The sequence below is a fragment of the Archocentrus centrarchus genome, chromosome 7 (genome assembly GCF_007364275.1).
Source record: "Archocentrus centrarchus isolate MPI-CPG fArcCen1 chromosome 7, fArcCen1, whole genome shotgun sequence".
Lineage (NCBI taxonomy): Eukaryota > Metazoa > Chordata > Actinopteri > Cichliformes > Cichlidae > Archocentrus > Archocentrus centrarchus.
In genome coordinates, this window is record NC_044352.1 from 16,966,949 (window position 1) to 16,988,835 (window position 21,887).

General features: G+C 38.7%; 1 protein-coding gene across 1 annotated transcript in view; it reads right to left on the reverse strand.

Moving 5' to 3' along the window:
- LOC115782915 (deoxynucleoside triphosphate triphosphohydrolase SAMHD1-like) overlaps nucleotides 1–21,620 on the reverse strand; it is a 40,752-nt gene extending 19,132 nt beyond the window's left edge. Inside the window, exons 1-5 of the mRNA XM_030733429.1 lie at nucleotides 21,560–21,620; nucleotides 7,911–8,022; nucleotides 5,093–5,144; nucleotides 4,914–4,986; nucleotides 761–869 (exon numbers count right to left, since the gene is read on the reverse strand). Coding sequence (XP_030589289.1) covers nucleotides 761–869; nucleotides 4,914–4,986; nucleotides 5,093–5,144; nucleotides 7,911–8,022; nucleotides 21,560–21,568 — 355 coding nt within the window. The 5' untranslated portion in view covers nucleotides 21,569–21,620. The remainder of the gene's footprint in view (nucleotides 1–760; nucleotides 870–4,913; nucleotides 4,987–5,092; nucleotides 5,145–7,910; nucleotides 8,023–21,559) is intronic.
- Nucleotides 21,621–21,887: the final 267 nt, after the last annotated feature.

The window sequence follows — 21,887 nt, forward strand, 5'->3', positions numbered from 1 at the left end:
ACCAGGAAAAGACTAATTATAAGTGTTACACTCACAAATCAAAAATAGTCAATTTTTCATTTAAATATAGCAAAAATGTCAACAGAATTAAAAATATTACTCTGAATCTTTTAGTGTGTGCAAAATTTAGCTCTTTAGATTTTGTTTTAATGCAGGTAGTGAATGAATACATTTTATGGCTACAGGTGAGTGCAGCTTTGTCTTCCAGGCAAAACACATTGGAAATGAGACTGTACTTTACTGTCTTATATCTTGCATTGAAACCTCACAGAACATGCTTTATTTGATGAGTAGATGCATGACGTATATAGTGTATATTGTACGTAATCAAATAAACATGTTTGTTTGTGGCTCATTCATGTTAACAGGAAATGTTCAGTCGTTTTTGTCTGTCAGAGGTTTCTTCCTCTTAAAAATGATTTTTGCGAAGAAGTTTATTCGCCTTTTTTTGTCTTCTCCATAGTTTTTGTTTCCTGTGTTTGTTCCCTGTGGTCAACCTTGTGTTCAGCCTGTGCTATTCTTATTCTTTTTTGAATTATTGTTTGTTTATTTTCTATACTCTACTTTAAATTTTCTGCAAATCCTTCATAGGACAAGTGACTATTTTTTGTCATTTTCACACACTATATATGACACTCATCCCGCACCTCAGCGAGGGTGAGAAGCACATGGTCTCGATGAATGTGATCATTAAGGAATGACCTAATGTTGTATGAACTTATAATGTGTATGTTGTAATGTAACCAGATTAAAGCCTCACCTTTTTTTGAAGTTGGTTTCCTGTGTTCTGCATTTGGGTCTTCACTCTTACACTCACACACTGGCAGGGCCTTAAAAAACCACTCGTAACAACCCGCCATAAAGGGAAGCTGCAAGATTTATGAGAGATTTAATGATCAGCTGCAACAGAAATTGGAAGACACACATGTATTTGGATAGCAAATTCAAATATAAATTTAATAATTATATCTAATGTATATATCAATGTGTTTACTTTGAATTTATAGCAGTACTGAGTGACTTTTTCTAACAGTAAAATAAAGAAAAAACAATTAATTTCTTCACTGCAGACACTTGTTCAGTCAGATGTCTTTGTTTATTTTTTTAATTGAAATGATTGCATCTGCTACTGCTCCTTTGTACACTCTAGGATTTTAAGAAATCCTGTTTGTAGCATTTCTTCCTTCACCAAATGTGACAGAAATATTGCAGAAAACGGATGGTGTAAATTATTTATCATAAGTCTGGTTTTACTTGACCTTTCAACACAATTTAAAACTCTTATATAATTTGAAGTCTGTTGTGTCCGTCAACTCCAGAGGATTAATGACCTTGACCATGGCAATCAAACTTTAGTCTGTACAAAAAAAAGATGTTTTTTCACAGTTTTGCATTTGGCTAGGGTCAGTGTCACTACTGGTAGCATGAGGTGATGCCTGGACCCTACAGAGGATGCACAGGTAGTCCAACTCCTCCAGAATGGCACATCAAGACATGCCTTTGCCAGAAGAATCCAGGAGCCAGGCAGTTACTGCTCCTTTGTGCAGAGAGCACTGTCAGAGCTACAAAATGACCTCCAGCCGCTGGTGTAAGTCTCTCTGACCAAATAATCAGAAACAAACTTCATGAGGGTGGCCTGAAGGTCTGGTATCCTCTAGTGGCTCTCATTGTCTGGCATTTGCCATAGAATACCAGAACTGGCAGGTCCACCACTGGCACCCTTTCTTTGCTTTTCACAGATGAGAGCGAGTTCACCCTGACCACATGTTACAGATGTGAAAGAGTCTGGAGAAGCCATGGAAAATGTTTTGCTGCCTGTAACACTGACTGACAAACAGACAGACAGACATCTTTATTGATCCCACTATTGGGAAATTAACTTGTCTATAGGAATGGCACTACAAATAGGAATAATAAAGAATAAATAAAAAAAATTAACAATAATATGAAAAAAATGATTAAAAAAATGATGATAACAAGAAAATAATAATTTATAAATATATATATATATATATCTCATATACAGAAAAAAAAAACATTTGCAACACCAGCAGCAGAAGACCGCACACAGTTTGTGCAATGAAGGAAACATTATTGCAGTAAAAACAAGACAACATTTGAGCAGGCATTGGGACAGTGTAGGTTTGTGTACATAGTATGTATGTTTGTGAATATACTGTATAAGCATGTAAGATGCCATGATGATGTTTTAAGTCCAGTCCAGTCAAATGTCCTCAGAATTTTTCAGGTGTATATGTCTAGGGTGTGGGTTAGTTATACAGTCTTATTGCACTGGGCAGGAAGGATTTGCTGTATCGTTCCTTTGAGCAGCAGGTTTGTAAATATCTATTGCTGAATTTACTTTTAATATTGTCTACTGTGTTGTGAAGGGGATGGGTGGCATTGTTCATCGGAGTTCCCAATGGTTCCTACTTCGCCCGAGCCTGAGAATAATGAGCCTGAGATTGATGGTCTCAAGCTGCCTAAACCTATGCCCAAGGGTTCCAGTCTGGCGCCATCCGCTTCCAAGGGGCTTCACTGTCGGCCTTCAGCCAAGCCATCAGATCCTATTCTGCCACATCCTTTGCTGTTGTCAGCCTCCAGCCAAGCCACCAGAGGTGTCACATTACCTCCACCGCCACTGGCCACACAGCCACCCTCAGGAGCTTCTCTGTCTCTGCCGCCGGCCAGGCGGTTGGCCTTCAGAGTTTCTGACTCTTGTGCTCCCTGTGTTTCTTATACTGTTCCTTGTCCCCAGTCTTGAAAAAAAAAAAAGACAAAAAAATGTGGATGTGTCTGGGCGCCCAGGTGGCTTAGTGGTGAAGCCGGCGATATGCCGCGCGTTGTGGTGCGGGCGGCACGAGTTCGAGTCTCGGCCTGTCGCCAACTTGCCCGTGTGTCTTCCCTGGTATCTTCCCCCTGTTTCCTGTCTCTCTCCACTGCTAACAAAAGCTGCTGTGGCCAAAAGAAAAAAAATTTGGATGTGTCTGGTTGACTTCAAAGATTTCAGGGAGTCATTGTCAATCAGAACAGTCATTTTCAATCATGGTAACCAGCATGACTGAGGAGGACACTGAGCAGATAGGGTGATGCAGGTCAAAATTTTGGAAGTACCTCTCATATCTCTTTGAAACAAAAAAAAAAAAGAAAAGTTCATTTAACCTTTTTTTTTTTTTTTTTCTTGCTCCAGCCTCTGACGGGGACGGTCGCATTCTATCTCTCTCCCTGCCCTCCCTATCTTTCCTGCTTGCTGCTTGCTGTGAGAGCGTCTCTTGCACACTGTTCGAATAAGAATAAGATTGAGAGCAATATGGATTTGGCAAACTGGGCCTTCAAGACCATGGATCGAATTTTTTCCACTATGAGATCTGGGAAAGGGGAGCCTGCGTGTCCGAGTGGAACAGACCCGGTTGGATACGTCATCGACTCTTGGAGCTCGTGGAGACCTGTGTGCTTCTCGGCCCTAGAGGTGGAAGACGTGGAAGACGCTTACATATTTGGCTATCTGGTAGCGGTATCTTTTCTGTTTGGGCTTGGAGGATACCTGATTTACCGTGAAATCAAGAAAACCTGGACGGCAGTTCGACATCTGCAGAGGCTGCCGACCCAGGTGGATGGGCTGACCAGAATGGTACAGACTCAGACTCAAAGCCTGATGAACCTGAGCCGTAGACTTGGGGAGTAGCAGGTGAGAGGGGTTCGATCTGGAGATAAGGTACGGTTCTGCTCAGTGAGGACGGTAACTAATGAATTTGGATTATTGGATTTATTGAATGGTTTCCCAGTGAGACTGAAGGCTGTTGAAAAAACAAGCAGCCTGTTCCAAAACAACACCTGCATTATCAGAATTCGGCTCCCTAGCCGGCCTTGGCTGGCAATCATATCTCTCCAGAACTATGTGTGAAGGCCGCTATCCCCCTCAGCCCTCTCTGTGATTTGTGAAGCTGGATCTGGTGTACCAAGGCTGCTGATGAACTTCCATCACTATCAGCAAACTGTTTGCCTGGGAGCTGGCATCTGGGCTCCACAATGCCCCCACCCTCTCGTCTCCGTCTGCGTCCCCTCCTGACCCTGACCCTACCCACCATACTGCTATCCCGGCTTTATATGTGCAATATGCTTTTTGCTGAGGTGTTTTTTGGAACCTCGTAAGGTGTTCTTTATGAACACAGTATGAGATGATTTTTTTGAACCTAACTATCCCAATGTATCTCTTTCTGTCTCTCTGCTAAAGGTAGCGCCGTTGTGAAACGGTTGCATGACCTCAGACATCTGTCCCCCCCCTGTCTGTGTTATGTTTTTGTTTTGGATGGATGTTCTGTTAACTGCAATTTCCCCATTTGTGGGACTAATAAAGGCATTCTTGATTCTTGATTCTTGATTCTTGCACCTAGCTTAAATGTTTAAAATTGCAAAACAAATGGAAATGTGTTGAGGACATTGTGTGCTCACAGTCAGCTACATTGTGTTCATTGTACCAGTGTTGCACTTAAAGAAAACCTGTATATGCACAGTGTGATTTTTTTTAAATGGCAAAGTGACTTGAGCAGAATGCCTCCTTGTCAAAGTTCATTCCCTGTCCATGCCGACCCTGCAGGTTATACTGGTCTTCACAATTGACAGAAAAAATAATAATGAATTATACATTCATGTTTGTCTGCTTGTAATAAATAGTAGTATCAAAATCATACTCATTTAAAATCTGTATTTTGTATGTACTTGGGTTATTTGTCTAATATTAAAATTTGTGCTTACACAAAGAAAGTGTGTTGTCCTCAACTAAACACACAGATGTGTTAATTAACTCAGTGAGTTATTTTTTAACTTACACTCTCAAAACTGATGTGTTATCTAAATGTACTTTTTATTGTAATATGAAACCTCTGCAATATTTTACATTCATAGTAAATCACCTTGCTTGATTTTTCATTGTAGAAGTGTGTCTTCACTGGAGTGTAGATTTTAACTTTTTTGTCAGCACTTTTCCTAAAGAGTAAAAAACAAAACAAAAACATAACAAGAAGAAAACAGAATAAAAAACACTGAATTAACTGAGTGGAGAATTCAACTTGGTTCAACATAAGACACTTACTCGATGCCAGTCTTCTCCAAAAGAGCAGGATTATCAGTAGTGATGTTGTATTCTGGGTACCAAAGAAAAATGTCAGTAGTTATGAGGTGTTATGACAAGTACATTAAAAGTACTGGTGGCCACCAGTGCCACCTTCCTGGCAGAAGAATTTCTGGTGGCAAAAATCCCTTGGAACTACAAGTTCTAGAACACATAATTACCAGGTCTTGGTAGATGTTAATAAGGTGCATATGAGCCTTAGTGATTTTATTCACCATATTAATTCAAAAGAAATGCAAAAGCAGTAAGGAGGAAGGCATGCTAAAATCATAGTAAATATAAACTACTGAGAATACTTTAACTTTCTGTGATTGTCATTATTATGAGTTGGACATCGATAACATATTAGCTTTTATGTTATATGCTATGGAAATAACATTGAGAGCTGAGTTACTAGAGTGACTAATCAGTTGAGCTATTACATACACATCCAGCAAATTCTTAGACCCATTTTATCCATCTCAAAACTACAGAAATACACTCACACACACCACTGAAAACCAAGATTTAATGTGAACAGGAAGGTGTTTTGTTTTATTTTATTTTTTTATTTCACCTTTATTTATACAGGTAGTCCCCTTGAGACTCAGTGTCTCATTTGCAAGACAGACCTGTTTCCAAAAAATAATAATTTGTGTGAACAGGAATGCATTTCGGTAATATGTGTGAGAGCGTGTCAGTACAGGAAGGCCTTTCGTGTGAACAGGAAGGCGTTTCAGTATTGTGTGTGTGTGTATTTTAGTAGTACAATAACCCTACTTATTTAGAAATGTGAGTTATCGCTCTCATGTCATTACCAAGTGTATCACAGAACACAGGCCATATTGCATTTTATGGATAAATTAGTCATGCCAGAGATACAAATTGACTAAATCGTTTAATCTAGCCATTAAATTAATCAATATAAATAACTACATTTTATGACTAAAATAGTATGTCTTTACATTTATCAGAGTCATATTGTCTCATAAACTGACACACATCTTCCACTGTGAATCACTGAGGAAGTGCCATTGATTCTGTCTTCTTTGCCAAACCATGTCTTCAGAACTGAATCTAGGTAAAAAGCGATGTTTCAGTAATATTATTGAACCTGTTCTAAAACTTATCTGCACTCTACCAAAAACAGTGTATTCTTTTTCTCTGCTCTATGTGATTATTATTAGCTTACCTAAAATTATTTCCCTTACTTTCACCAATAATATTAAATTCCATATTTTAACAATCATAAATTCCAATCAAGCTTTTCTTTTTTAACCATGAAGTTCAGTGTTATTTGTATCATATCACAACATAAATCATCTTTGACCTTCCAGTTTTATGTTGAAAAATGGTGAGATTCCTCTTAAGAAATCATTGGTGACGGAAACTAAAAGTCGTATAGAGATATTTTCACTGCCCTTGTGCAGATTTATATAAATATGGCAGAAAGTACTGTCTCTCTCTCTGTGTTTGTGTGTGTGTGTCTTATTAATAAACTCTATTTGATTTTCTATACAACTTCATTTGCTTTGATGAAAGACAATATCAATAAGCAATGATAAGTTTGATGATTTACTTATTACAGTGAAAAACTGAATTTACTAAAGTTTTTTGCAGTTAATCTCCTCATTCCAGGTTTGCACACTGCTGTGAGGAAAGCTGGCATACAAATGGCAACAAATATATTAAAATATTCTTGCATAATGTTCAGTGAGAACTAGGAAAAAGCTAAGATGGAAAAAACATACAGCACTTGGCTGCTACTTGCTCTATGGGGGTTAGGCCAGTAAGAGTGTACTTAGTTTTCAGAAGCCTCTTTTAGCCCTGAAAACTGTTTTTATGAGGTTAAAGTTTGCAGTAAAAAAATCTCCATACGATCATTTTATGCTGCAACTGGGTTCATGATTATCTTTGATATTTGATCTCTTTTGCTGGAGTCTGTGTAACAGTGTGATGTACATTTATATTAAATTAACAGCACTTTGTGGATATCTGGATTAAGGTCTGTTTTTTTAGTTAGAGAAAATGGTTATGGTTTACATTGACCAGTTTCTATGGCCCCTCCTGGAGCTGATAGACAGGGTTTATAGCCACATGCTGTTCAAGCTATTGTACAGGCAGTTGTTTTTCAATTTTGAATGATTTTGTGGCAAGGCATTAAGTTTTAGTGTTACAGCAGTATCACAATCAGTACTAGATCAGGTCCCAGTTGGATCTGTCATTGTCCTAGGGTGTGTTGTGTTTTGAGGGTTATGAATTATTGCTGCATGCATGTGAGGTTTTATTGTTACTCCATTTGAGTTTTTGATTTTTGTTTTGCTTTATAGTCATTTTGTAATAAGTATCAGTTTCTCATCCTGTTTTCTTCATGTCTTGGTTTCTGTTACTAGTATTAAGTTTTTTCAGCTCTTCTTGTTCGTTTCCTCAATCTCAATGAGTCCAGTGTTTCCTTGTCTCATATTTGTTAATTGTTCATGTTCATGTTGGTATAAGTTGCCTTTTGTTTTACTTTGAAGATTTTTATTTCATGTCCTGTGTTAATTTTGCTTCCTGGCTCTGCTTGTTTTCACACATATATGATTGCTTGCAACTGTGTCTCATCAACCTTTTGTTGGTCATTCCCTAATCAACCCATTGTTTAAAAGTTGTCCCGTCTTCTGCATAGTTTTTGTCAGTGTTTCCTGTGTTTGTTCCCTCTGTCCAACCCTGTGTTATCTTTGCTTTCTTTTAGGGGGGGGTTATTTACTTTCTAGACTCTATTTTACATTTTCTGTTAATAACCATATTAAAGACTCACCTTTTGCTGAAGTCGGTCTCCTGCATTCTGCATCTGGGTCCTCACCCTTAAACTCTGCACACACTGACAGAACCTTCAGAAACCACTTGTAACGACCCGTCATAAAAGGAAGCTGCAAGATTTAAGAGAGAGCCATGTAGAAGGCATGTATTTGAATAGCAACTTCAATATACATTTAATTATATCTAATATATCAGTGTTATTGACATTTTTCTGGGCACAGAAAGAAATTTACACTAATCTGATTGAATCCAGGATAACTTCAAACTATTGGATTATTGTGATTTAAAAAAAAATCTAATTAGTCTGCCTGCAATACAGAACAAAACTCATTGTATGGGTGGAGATACTGTTATGGTATTTATTTCTTTTTTTGTTTGTTTATTTTGACTTTATAGTCATATTTAAGTTTGATTTAGGATTTTTTTAACATTAAAATAACAAGAAAATCTTATTTTCTTCTCTGCAGACTATTATTCAGTCAAGTGTATTTGTTTTTTTAAATGACACTCTAGGATTTTGAGAAATCCGTCTTCAAGAAATATGTTTTTTTTTTCTTAATCAAAATTGTTAAATCACCCAAGACAACAACAAAACAAAACAAAACTGCTAAAAGACACACAATTATTGTTACCAAGTTAGAACAAAACCAAATACAGAAATTTGAACACAGAATCTTTTGTGGAAAAAAACTCAGACACTTGTAACTAGACATTTTTTAAATTACAAATTAGACATTTTGTAGGATCTAGTTTTTTTCCCTTAGTTTTAAATTTGGCTAGGGTCAGTCTCACTACTAGAAGTATGATGCGATATCTGGACACTACAGTGGGTGTACTAGTAGTTCAACTCCTCCATGACTCCCAGCTTTATCTATCCATGATGCCCCATAACACACATCAGTTAGCTAAACTGCAGGATTGTCTTAAAGACATAAAGGCTTGGATGACCTCTAATTTCCTGCTTCTAAATTCAGATAAAACAGAAGTTATTGTACTTTGCCCCACAAATCTTAGTAACACAGTGTCTTCAGACACTTACTTTGACATTTACTTTAAATCGCATTACTTTGGCCTCCAGTAACACTGTAAGGAATCTTGGAGTTATTTTTGACCAGGATATGTCCTTTAATGCGCATATTACACAAATATGTAGGACTGCTTTTCTACATTTGCACAATATTTTTAAAACTAGAAACATCCAGTATCAGCGTGATGTATTATGTTTTACTTCTAGGCTGGACTATTGTAATTCATTACTATCAGGCTGTCCTAAAAGCTCTCTGAAAACCCTTCAGCTGATCCAGAATTCTGCAGTTAGAGTACTGACAGGGACTAGAAAGAGAGAGCATATTTTTCCCATCCCTTCATTGGCACCTTGGTAAATCCCAAATTGAATTTAAAATCTTCTCTTCACATGCAAAGTATTGAATAATCAGGCCCTATCTTATCTTAAAGACCTCATAGTACCATTTCACCCCAACAGAGCACTTCACTCCCAGATTTCTGGCTTACTTGTGGTTCCTCGGATACTTAAGAGTAGAATGGGAGGCAGCGCCTTCAGCTTTCAGGCTCCTCTTCTGTGGAACCAGCTCCCAGCTTGGATTCGGGAGATAGACACCCTCTCTATTTTAAAAATTAAGCTTAAGACTAACCTTTTTGATAAAGCTTATAGTTAGGGCTTGATCAGGTGACCCAGAACCATCCCTCACTTATGCTGCAATAGGCCTAGTCTGCTGGGGGGTTCCTATGATGCACTGATTGTTTCTTTTCATTCACCTCTTTTACCATTCTGTATTTAATTATTAGTTATTATTAATCTCTGGCTCTTTTCCACAATGTGGCTTTTGTTCTGTCTCCCTCCCTTCAGCCCCAACCAGTCGTGACAGATGATAATGATTTGGATTAGCTAGCCCTAATAAAAAAAAGGGGATGTTCAGCAAAAAAAAAAAAAATGACTTAAATAACATTTTAGTACTGCAATCACTGAGCATTTAAAGTACATTATAGGATCAAGTTACAAATGATTTTATAGGCCAACCTTCCAAGTATAATGAGACAAATACAGCATAGGGTTATTTTGAAATGATAGCAAACCCAAAAACAGAAATGAAATGAAAATCACCAATTGACCTAACCTCATGCATGTCTTTGGATGTGAGGGGGAAGCCTGATTACCCAGAGATAACCCAACACAGACACAGGAAGGACATACAAACTCCACACAGAAAGGCTCAGGCCTGGGGTCTAGTCTCAGTGGGAGAAAATGCTTCATAAATCCTATTGTAAATTTGAGTGTGCATGTATTTTTAAAATGACTTTTTATTATATCCCTCAATCACTTCAAGCTTGTAGCAGATATCTTGAGGTTGGGCAGTTTTGGTGCAAAGTGGTTTAAACTTTACGATGAAGTTAATGGTTGAAGTTGTACTGACCACAGGAAAATGGAGCATACACAGTGCAGGCATATTTGAATCAGAAGGCATTTCAACATGTACTTGGATTTTTAAAAAAAAACTAACTCAAATACAATTAAAGCTGCAAGCAGCGATAAGAGGGCCCTTGCATCCAGGCGTGCATCAAGGCATGCCATAGTCAAGCAGTGCTACAGTTCATGCATGCTCAGGATGCAAGAGATCACGTGTTTTAAGCCCAGGAGATTGTTCGGCTGTTATGCCATTCAGCTACTGAATGTCTCCCATGCCCACTAGGTGGCGTTGGTGAGTGCCCACTAATTACATGTCATGCTGCTGTATATAATGGAGCAATGAAAATTTCATGCTCATGTGATGATGATTATCAACCTACTGCTGATTTCCTGCTGCCACTATGTGGTACTATGAGTGTGAGCAAATGTCGGCACATAGATGTCGCCGGACTCAGACTCTCATCAAGCTTGTGAAGTTTGGGACAGATTGGACAATGTATATTTGAGAATTGACAATATTGTGTCCTTTGGCAAATGATCGAAATTTGGCATAGCATTGTGCCAAAATTTAGTTTTTTGTTCTTTCACGAAAACTAACAAGCTTCACAATTTAACGTCACCAAGGTTTTTGGATTGAACTCATCAAAGATCATGTTGCTCTTCTGAAATCCCTCAGAGGAGTTTGTGAAAGGCCTAAAAATGGCAAAAAAAAAAAAAAAAAAGTCACCAAAATTAAATTTAAAACGGCTTTCTTCCTGTTTTGCTTCGGGTATAAAGCACCAGTTGTAAATGACCTTCAAATGGTTAGACGTGTTTAAGCAGTGCTTTCACTCATTCCAGCGGTAAATGTTTGTGAAGTTTGATGTATGGGTGAATCCGGGATTTTGTTTTGAAGTTTATGCTTTTATTTTGAAAGATGAACTACCACTGAAACAGGAAAAGGGACTCGGTAGTAACGTCGGATTTACGATGGTAAAAGTATGCCTGTAACAAAGAAATACGAACGTTATCAAGGTTAATAAGCACCTGGCTGACAGTGGCACAAGGTTTGTTAATGTTTAATTCAGGCAGTAAGTTCTGTGCACTCATATTGTTACTTGATCGCGTCCGTATATGGAGTAATGAGAAGCGGTAAGCTAGCGATCGTAAGGTGTTACAGTGAATGAGGATGCTGTAGTTTTGTTATCATTGTATGTTATTTTACCAGTAAGGGTGTCAGCAACTCAAATTTGATGTACAAATTATGGTTTATGTGTAAGTAAGATGTATGTTACATCAGTATTTCAGTTTAAGATAGTAATCTTTGATTCATTTGTTTCCTCGCTCTTACATTGTGTTTACAAAAGGTTTCAAGGATTCAAGTCTTTAATAAAGTTTCTGTGAACCATCAGTATAAGCAGGGCTGGACTGGTAATAGGGCGTACCGGGCATTTGCCCGGTGGGCCGATGCTGTTGCATTTCTTTTTTCTTCCCTTTTTTTCTTTTTTTTTTTTTCAGAGACCGGCCCACAATTCAGAGGGGGCGACCCATTGGCTCATCTTCAATATAAACAGTGGATGGAACCAATCAGGATATAGGATGAAAGCGGCCCCACCCTTTCTCTGGGTGGTCCCCGTAACTCTCGCTAGTAGTTTCAGTGTTGAGCGCCTGTGTTAAAGGAGAGGGAACGTGGAGAAACCGAAGCGGCAGAAAGGAGGTGCAGAGAAGTTACGTGCAAAGAAATTGAAGAGTGTCACTGTAGATGCTACAAAAAGTGGAAAGATCACATACATGTTTACTGCTGCAGCCTCCACGTCCTTTGCAATGCTCCAGCAACAGCAGCTGTAGGCAGAGCCGGCCAGAGGCATAGGCAACATATACGGCTGACCACCAGGGGGCCGCCAAGCTCATCCACATTTGTCATGAAACTTTTTTTGGTTTGTTACAATTTTTTACAAAGGCCAATGTCCTAAAAGAAAGAAGAGACTATTCTAACTGTCCAGATTTGTACACTTGTAACAACACTAATTTAATGAGTAGGCTACACTCTAATATTTCTGTCTCAGGCTGATGCTGAAAAGCTAATTCATGCATTTGTTGCTTCTAGGTTGGACTATAGTAATTCATTATTATCAGGCGGTCCTAAAAGCTCTCTGAAAAACCTTCAGCTTATCCAAAATGCTGCAGCTAGAGTACTGACAGGGACTAGAAAGAGAGAGCAGATTTCTCCCATATTGGCTTCTCTTCATTGTCTTATAGTCCCGTATCACCCCAATAGAGCACTTTGCTCTCAGGCTGCTGGCTTACTTGTGGTTGCTAGGATACTTAAGAGTAGAATGGGAGGCAGAGCCTTCAGCTTTCAGGCCCCTCTTCTGTGGAACCAGCTCCCAGCTTGGATTCAGGAGACAGACACCCTCTCTATTTTTAAGATTAGGATGACTGTTGGGTTTTCTCTGTAATTATTGTAGGGTCTTTACCTTACCGTATAAAGCGCCATGAGGCGCCTGTTTGTTGTGAGTTGGCGCTGTATAAATAAAATTGAATTGAAAAGGCTGAAACAGTAATGCATCCTAAAAAAATATTAATGATCAACTTTAACCCTCCAGCATTAATAATGGTTAAGTTCAGAGGACATGAAATGGTATTAAGGGGGCCCCAAATTAAATATTGCTTAGGGCCCCTTCAAGGCTTAGGCCGACTCTGCTGTAGGTGAAGACAGCAGGTAGTACCGTTAGGATAATACAGGGACTTTGAGGTGATGGAGGTAACTTTAGCTCTATTACATGAGAATGATGAGCAATGGTGATTGATTAGTATCAATATTATTGGTATTTGCTAGGGATGGCACGATACCACTTTTTTATGTCCGATACCGATATTTTACATTTGGATATCGCCGATACCGATACAAATCCGATCTTTTTTGTATTATTATTTTTAAAAATTGTTTTTAAATGCCTGGATCAATTTTAGGTAAGTCAACAATCACTCACACAACAAAATCAAAATCTTTTAGTTGTCCCACATACAAGACTAAGGACCTGAGGGGCAGAGCTTTTCAGGCAGTGGCACCAAAGTTCTGGAACTGTTTACCACTCCAGCTCCTTTTGGTTGACTCTGTGGCATCTTTTAAAAAACAGCTGAAAACTTTTCTGTTTAACCAGACTTTCTGTTGACTTTATTGTTCTTCTTTTTCTTTTAATATGGTAATGTTACATTTTAACATGGTGTTTTATCTGTTTTTTTTTTTTTTTTGGACATTTTGTTTTAATTATTATACAGCACTTTGTGACTTTCTGTCTGTGTAAAGCACTAATAAATAAACTTTACTTACTTGCAACAATCGCTCTATCACCTGAATCCTGTTGGTGGTGATGCATTGGCTTATGGTATGTTGCAAATTTCATTAGGGCTGCAACTATTGATTAATTTAGCAATCGTGCACTCTATTGATTATTCCATCTATTACCCAAGTAACTGGATAAGAAATACTTTTTTCGTATTAACAGTTGATGTGCATATTTTAACTTCTGTACTGCATTTTTTCCCTGTGTGAAATAAACAGGGTGGATGAAGCAGCTACAAAAATCTCTTTTCTTCACTTACTGATCAGTTGATTGATGAAGGATCTCCAGCTGTTTCCCAGTAAAAGTTTAATTGAGGTTACAGAGGGAAAAAGCTTCATTTGGACACTAGAAAAACATTTAGTCCACTCCACCTGAGCGCGCCGGCTCCGCCTCTTTGCACTTGTGCAGACAGACTGCACGTAAATCAGCTGACTGCTGCTGTTGCGTCATCAGTGTTTATGTTGAAAAACTGGGGGCTGTGTGAACGTAATGTTGTAATGCTTTATATTTACAAGCATTCTCCTAAATACGTTTCCACTGCAGATCTATATTTAGTCACTAATCAGGGATTAAAGTATCAAAAATATTTTGACGGGGAAGGGGTTCTTCCGGTACTGGATGACCGCTAGTGCTAATAGCTGCGCTCGCTAGCAGTATGTCCCGGAGCTGAAGTAGAGAAAAAAATAACAGCTGATTCTCAGCACAGCGAGCACAACACACAAACATGCAGAGAGCGGTGGAGGCGGAAAAACATGTCAGCGATGATCCACTCAGTGTTAAAGGAATCCGTCGCAGCGACGGAGAACTTCATAGAATCTGAGGGTTTTTTCTAACTCCTGAGCCCCCACTCCATTCCAGTAGGTGGCGGTAATGCAGCTCTAAGCTGGTTTGGTCAACCGCAAACCCACAAGAAGAAGAAGATGACCGAAAACTGTAATGCAGCTAATGTGGATCGGATCGGATTGCATTTTTTATTTCTTTCTGATATCCGATCCAGTAATTTAGGCCAGTATCGGACCCGATAGCGATACTGAATATCCCTAGTATTTGCATACTTCCCAAAATCTGCCAGCCACGGCAGCCATAGCAAGCGGTCAAAGCCAAGAAGTGTTGAATGAGCAGCAAGTGTCAATTTTAGGCATCATAACATTTTAGATATTTTGGTTTAAAGGTGTGTTGAAAGGCTGCATAGTAGCTTGAATTTGTTGCCTCTATGCTGTGGTTAAACGTGTTTGAAAAACACTCAAACAGGTGAAATAACAGATTTTTAAAAAGCTAAATGATAAGTAAAAGCTTTGTAATTTAAGCATTACTAAAGTAAGTGTAAAAAAAAGTATAAAAGTATTAACAAAAGGTGTGCCCATATTGAATAAGAGTAAGACAGTGTCAAATGCTTTTAAGACATAGTTGTGGGCCGGTCTGAGCCAAAAATGCCAGGGCCGATTTTTTGTCCCAGTCCAGCCCTGAGTATAAGAGACCATCATTCAGTCGGGAATGCTACACCAGTCAAACGCTCCAAGAGACTTTTTTGCATGTCTCAGAGCGTTACATGAGACACTGTGGAGCCATTTTGCCATATTCAGTAATCAGAGTGATAAAACCTAAAAGCCTTCATCACGTCAGATGTGTGTGCCAAATTTCATGACTTTTTAAGCTTTCCAAGTCGCAACAACCACTTCCCGTTTCAAACTGCAATGCCACCAGGGTGTGCTGTTAAATGAACAATTTTTTGTACTGAAGCATCATCATTTTTATTGAGAAAAATTTTGAAATCACATTTGCCTGACTTCCTGTTGGGTTTTGGGTATGGCTCCAAGAGAATTTGTTGCATGTCTCAACATGTAACATGAGCCTGCAAAATTTCAGATACATAGCTAAAATGTCGCTCTGGGGCTGATTTTTCTAGCCGGGGATGTGGAGCCATTTTGCCACATTCAGTGATTAGAACAATTAAACCTGAATGCTTCCTTGATGACAGAGACGTGTGACAAATTTCATAAGTTTTTGAACTTTTCAAGCCCCTCATCAAGCACTTCCTGTTTCATGGCAAATCGACTTGCCACCGGGATGCGCCATTAAACAAAAACTCACAATTTCTGATGAGGTCTGATGTTTATTTAGACCACTTTTTAGGTGGATGGAGTAAAACCCTGGACAAGTCGCAGAGCCAACACAGATAAATTCACCTAATTAATTAAAAATGGCGGACTTCCTGTAGGGTGTAGGCTTTCGCTCCATGAGGATGTTTTGAGTATTTTGATATGTTAAACATATGTACTAAATTTCATACTTATACGTGAAAGGCGGCATAGGGGCTCGTCTTTAGGGGGTGCTTTAGAGTCATTTTAGAAGGCCTATGTCTGAAATCATTAAAATACATACATTTTCACCATACCTGAAACGTGTGAAAATTTTAATGAGATTTTGAGCATGTTCTCAAAAAGCGATTAATTTGACAAAAAAATAAGAAGAAATGGAACAAGTACTATAGGGCACAAGTATCAAATTCAAGGCCCGTGAGCCAGATCCAGCCCGCGACATAATTATATATGGCCCGCGAGATCATTTCATATAGCTATTATTAATAACCAGTAAATAGCACTCCCATCCTATACTACAAATCCCACTATGCACTCCAACAGCTGCCACGCAGGTCAAGACCTGTGCACGAACGTTTTCCCACATTGCCAATGACACATTGATCAGTGGTCAGCAGATAAAAAAAAATTGGTCAGCACTTTTGACAACGACATTTAAGCTAGCCTGACCCCCAAAAATGGCCAAACAAAATGTGGACTTTGAAAACAGATGGGAGGCAGAGTATGTGTTAACCTGTGTCTATTTTCCCGCCTGCTATGTGTGCTTTTTGGTGATAAACTGGACACACTGCCTACTGAGTTTATGCGGCGCTTTGCCAACTTTGAAGCGCAGAAATGTAACTTTGAACTGCTCAGAGCTCCATTTGCAGTTGACGTAGAGAAAGCTCTGTCAAACATCCAGATGGAACTGATAGAACTCCACCGTAACGGCACACTGAGGACAAAGTGTGACTGTGTGGTCTGCACCCAATTACCCAATGCCGCCTACATGCTGCTTGAATGCTCTGGATGTTTGGTAGCAGTTTTTCACTGTGGTGAAGATGAACAAAACCACACAAAAAGTCACCATACTGATGCACATCTCCACATCATCCTGAGAGCTTCCACAGCTCAGAGGCTAACCCTAAACACAAATGAACTTGCAGCCATGCATCTGGCTCGGAGAAATTAAAATTAAATAGCCTTTTGTTTCTTGACTTTTTTTTGCTGACGTCACATAACAGTTTTTTACCTGAAAAATGTGCAAATTTTCATCAGCTTAAAATATTTTCATTTTGCCCTATGTTATTTTTAAAGAAAAATATAGTTTTATATTTTAATGCGTTCAGAAAAAGTTGCCGTACTCTGGCTATTCAAATTCACAATAATTAAATTATTTTCAGTTTAAGACTGTTCAGTAAATAGTTAATTGTGTTTGGCGACTGTATTTTCAATTTTGGCTCGGTTCGTGATTAAGTTTGATTGAAAAGGGCCTTTGCACTCTCTGCTTGGGCCTTAACCCTCTACAGCACAGCGTTGCCCTGGGGCAACAGAAAGTTTTTCTAAGCCCCATGCCCAGTACATGTGAACTTAAATGATGCAAACCAATCAGAATGTTTTAAAAAGGATTACATTTCAGTCCAATAACATGTTGGAATCACTATCAAGCATGATTTGTAGGCGGGACATCATTTTCTGACACATTGTTCAAGCAGCACATGGTGTGAGAAGAAGGTATGAATAATTGCCCTAGTAATCATTTAAAGTGACATAAATCCTAAATTTAAAAAATACAGGAGTCTTTATGAAGTTGTAGAGAGGGATTTTGTCAGGTTCTTTGAATTTTTAAAAATTTTGCATTTTCAGAAATTCAGTTTTTCTTTTCGTTGCCTCAGGGCAACGTTGTGCAGTAAGGGGTACTTCTAGAGGGAGACTTATAGGCTTGGGCTTAGGGCACCTTAGGTAAGGTAAGGTAACCCAAACACTCAAAAAAAGTGGTACCACTGCCTTTACTTTGATATACATGGCAGTGGTGACATGCTGGCTGCTTTACAGACTGGACTGCACTGACAATGGGATGACAAAAAGTGACCGCATGCACGTGTATGGATTCAAATCCCAAACTGCACAAAGTGTGTGCCATTCTGTGCAAAGTCTGTCCAAATCAAAAAAAGAAAAGCAAGAGAGGGCAAACCAGAGGTGGGATATCTCAAAAGTATGAAGAGAAGAGGAAGTAGCAGGGGCCCATGGCCCCATTCCTAATCATATCTATCCGCTTGGACAGTTCATCACAATGGCCAACAATATGTGAGAACAAATAATAATAAATTAGACTTATATAACACTTTTCAAGATATTTAAAGATGCTTTACAATTTCATGCACTATTCATTCACACCTCAATGATACTTGGTGGTGGAAGGCTACTAATGTAGTCTTCCACCACCGTGCTTACAATTTGCCATAGGTGCAAATTGGAAGCACGGCTGCCAATTTGCTGCCAAATTGCACCTACGGCCTCTCCGACCACACCACACAACCACACTAATACTTTGGCAACGTGGGTTAAGTGTCTTCACAACATGCGCTCAGGAACACCAAAAGCAGTGTGTATAAAATGTAATGTGCACCTGTGTTTTACAGCATACAAGAACTGTTTTGTGAAGTTTCACACACACAGAATGACAGTAATGTCTCACAACATGAGTATCAACATGGCATAACAATGGGCCATACAAACCTGAGCATATATGTTTCAAGTGTTTTTCAGTTCTTTGTTTCATCATTTGTTGATATTTTTGGAAACACTTCTGGTGTTTTTATTGCTCTGTAACAGTTGCCTTATGATCTATGAGTTAATAATTTTCTCTGTAGTTTTATACCATTGTTGGGCAATGAAAAAATAACTGAAATATAAAAAAATAGTTTGGGCAATTAAATGGCCCAAAGTGAATCAGTAAATGATGTCAAATAATTTTCAGCATGTATCATCACAATGTGTGCAGTAGAGGGTTTTAAGAAAATAAAAATTTCTTACATAAGGCCAAATGACTTAAACCCAGAGCTACATGTGCATGGCTTAAAAGCACATATATGAGATAAACTCCTGCAAAAAATACCCAAAGTCCAGTTTGACTTATCAAACTTCTTCATGAACTAAACAACTGCAGTAAAACACTCCCAGAGTGATTTCTGAACAAGGTTTTCTTCATTTCACAGTGCCCTCTTCCTCAAGATGATTTTTGTCTCTGACTTTGTTTAATTTGTGTACAACAGTGTGTGATACACATTCATTAACATTTCTTGTCCTGTGACCTGCCACAGCTTTCTGATACTTTTGCTAAATACTCACAGTGTCTAAATTAGCTACATTACTTTGTGGTCGTCTGTGTTAAGGTTAAAATCTGGGTTCTGTTTTACTTGAAGTAAACAACCAGCCAGTCTGGTTACTGTGCATTCTGGCATTAACAGGGTTTGTAGAGCACTGATGTACAGTTTAAAGTATTTTCTAGTTGGTTTGTCATTTTTAATTTGTGTATGATTTTGATAAGCAGTTGTAAGGCAATAGGTTTTAGTCTTAACAAAACTGTGTCACCTTCAGCATCAAACAAAAGTCTTGCAGCTGGTTTCCCAGATCTGTACAGACTGTTAAAAGAAAAGAGGATGCTACATGGTGGTAATGTGGACCTCTTCTAACTTCTTTGAGACATGTTGCTGCCATCAAATTCAAAGTAACCTTATTTCTTAGATATATTTTCATGTTCTCCGGTGAATAAAATATGCAGTTAAATTCAAATGTATTTATATTGCACCCAATCACAACAGTCGCTTCAAGACCCTCTAATTATAGAGGAAACCCAACAATCAAAACAATGCCCAGAAGGGCGTGGTGCCCATCGGGAATCGGGAGGTTTTCCGAACGGCCGGTCATTTCCAGGCCGAACCGGCCAGTGATCAGATTTTTTTTTTTTTACCCAATTAAGCACAGCAGCGCTCGCGCGGCCACAGGTGCAGACAGTCATGGTCGGTCGCGAACGTTTTAGCTGTAAGCTGGCTCTTTGAAGTGAATGACAGGAGCTGCCTCTTTTTTCATCAGGAGGGGCTACAAACACAACAGCCCAGCAGTGTTACCGGTAATTTCGTTGACGAAATATTTTCGTCATAGTTTTCGTCAACGACCCTTTTTTCATGAGTAAAACGAAACGATAACTAAATAAAAACTACCTAAAAGGATAAAAAAGATGACCAAATTCATTGACGCTTTCGTCAACGAATGAAAACGAGACGAAAATGCTTGGTGGAGGAATCCAATCAGAACTGATTTTATTTTGTGACAGGGCGGGACAAGTTAGGAAAACATCCAATCAAACGAACAGTTGCACAAATTTGTTCTAAAGGACAAACTATCCTTTGATTTGTTGATACTTCCAATAGAACTAAGTTATGTAAACAATGTCAGCAGGGAGAAAGAGAAAAGCTGATGTATGGACACATTTGTCCTTTGACATTGTGACAAACAAAATGATTTGTAAACCACATTATGGTAAATGGACTAGCTCTTATATAGCGCTTTTCTACTCAGTCAGAGCACTCAAAGCGCTTACACAACATATTTACATTTACCCATGCACTCACATTCATACAAGCACTTCCATGTTTCTACTAAGCTAAGTGCGTTTAATTAACTAGCATTCACACACATTCATACTCAGACAGGACAGAGCAACTTGGGGTTAAGTATCTTGCCCAAGGATACATTGGCATGTACCCTGGAGTAGCCAGGAATCGAACCGCTGACCTTCCGATCAGACGCATGATAAAACATATGTAGAACGAAACCAAAGCGTCAGGTAAGTCGAACTTTATTCAACTCATTCACAATAACAGAGTATTGTTCAGTTGTAACTACAGAAAAATACACTCACATTTTAAATAATTCATCTTCCACAAATCCATCAAATTCCTCATCTTCAGTGTCTGAGTTGAACAGTTGGGCGAGCATGCCGGGTTCCCTCCCGTCATTATCCGAGTCAGTCTCGTTGTTGTTACTGTTTTGTTTTGGTTGCGTCACACAGCAACCATTTAATTGTTAATAAAAGGGCAACTTTTGCTGGCAATCTCTTGCCATTTTCTTCAACTTCTTAACAGATGCTACAATATATTCTTTATTAATGAAGGTAAGAGCAAGTCATTTTTTTCATTTTATATATAAGCCCTTCATAAATCCTGTGCACCTGTCTATTTACCGATATAAGCAATTAAAAAAATTTTTTTTAATTAAAAAAAAAAAAAAAGGAAATCCCTTTTTGACACAACACCGGAAACCTGAAATCTCCGCTGTCACCGTGTTTTGTGTACATACATCGCTCGTACTGCTTGTACGCTGTGGCATCGCCCGGACCTCTCTTTGGCACTGAGGGGGACAGCACACACACACACACCCGGACCTCGATTCGTCCTTTAGTAACTTTTGAGACAGCCCACAGCAAGTTTTGTTACACAAAAGTTGGCAACAGTGCCGGCCGCTGATCGCCAGATTACGCACAAATATACGGGCCAACATAGACGAAAATAGGCCAGGAACATGTAGAATAAAATCCATCATCGTTTTCTGTGGTTTACTGCGTACGGTTTCTATTTTTGGAACAATGCTTCCACTTCTTGTTGAATTTGTCTCCGGCGGCTTTGGCTGCTTTCCACACCTGCTGCGCCGCAGCAGCCAACCATTTTCACCTACAATCATCACCATTTAAAATCCTAATATTATGTAGTATGTAATAGTGTTAAGTATATAATAGTGTTAAGTGTGTGTTAATTACCTTAGCCATGTCAATGAACTTCAGTCTGCCCGAAAAGGATGTCTCTGTTACTGAGGTCAAGTTTTGACTACTACATGTATGTACTTCAAGCTCTCCTCTTTATATTATGGTGTAAATTTGGTTTCTGAACTCCTCCCCTGTGTTTTCTGTCTCTGTGAATGTGTATCTATGGGTGTGGTGCTCCTTGTCTCCTGCCAAATGCAGACTATCCTCTGATCCCTGCTGTAATACCTGTGCTGTGTATAAGATTTAGTGAGATCTATTTTCAGAAATCAAATATAGCTTTCATACTTATAAGTAACTATAAATGTGTATTTGTTAGCTTAGA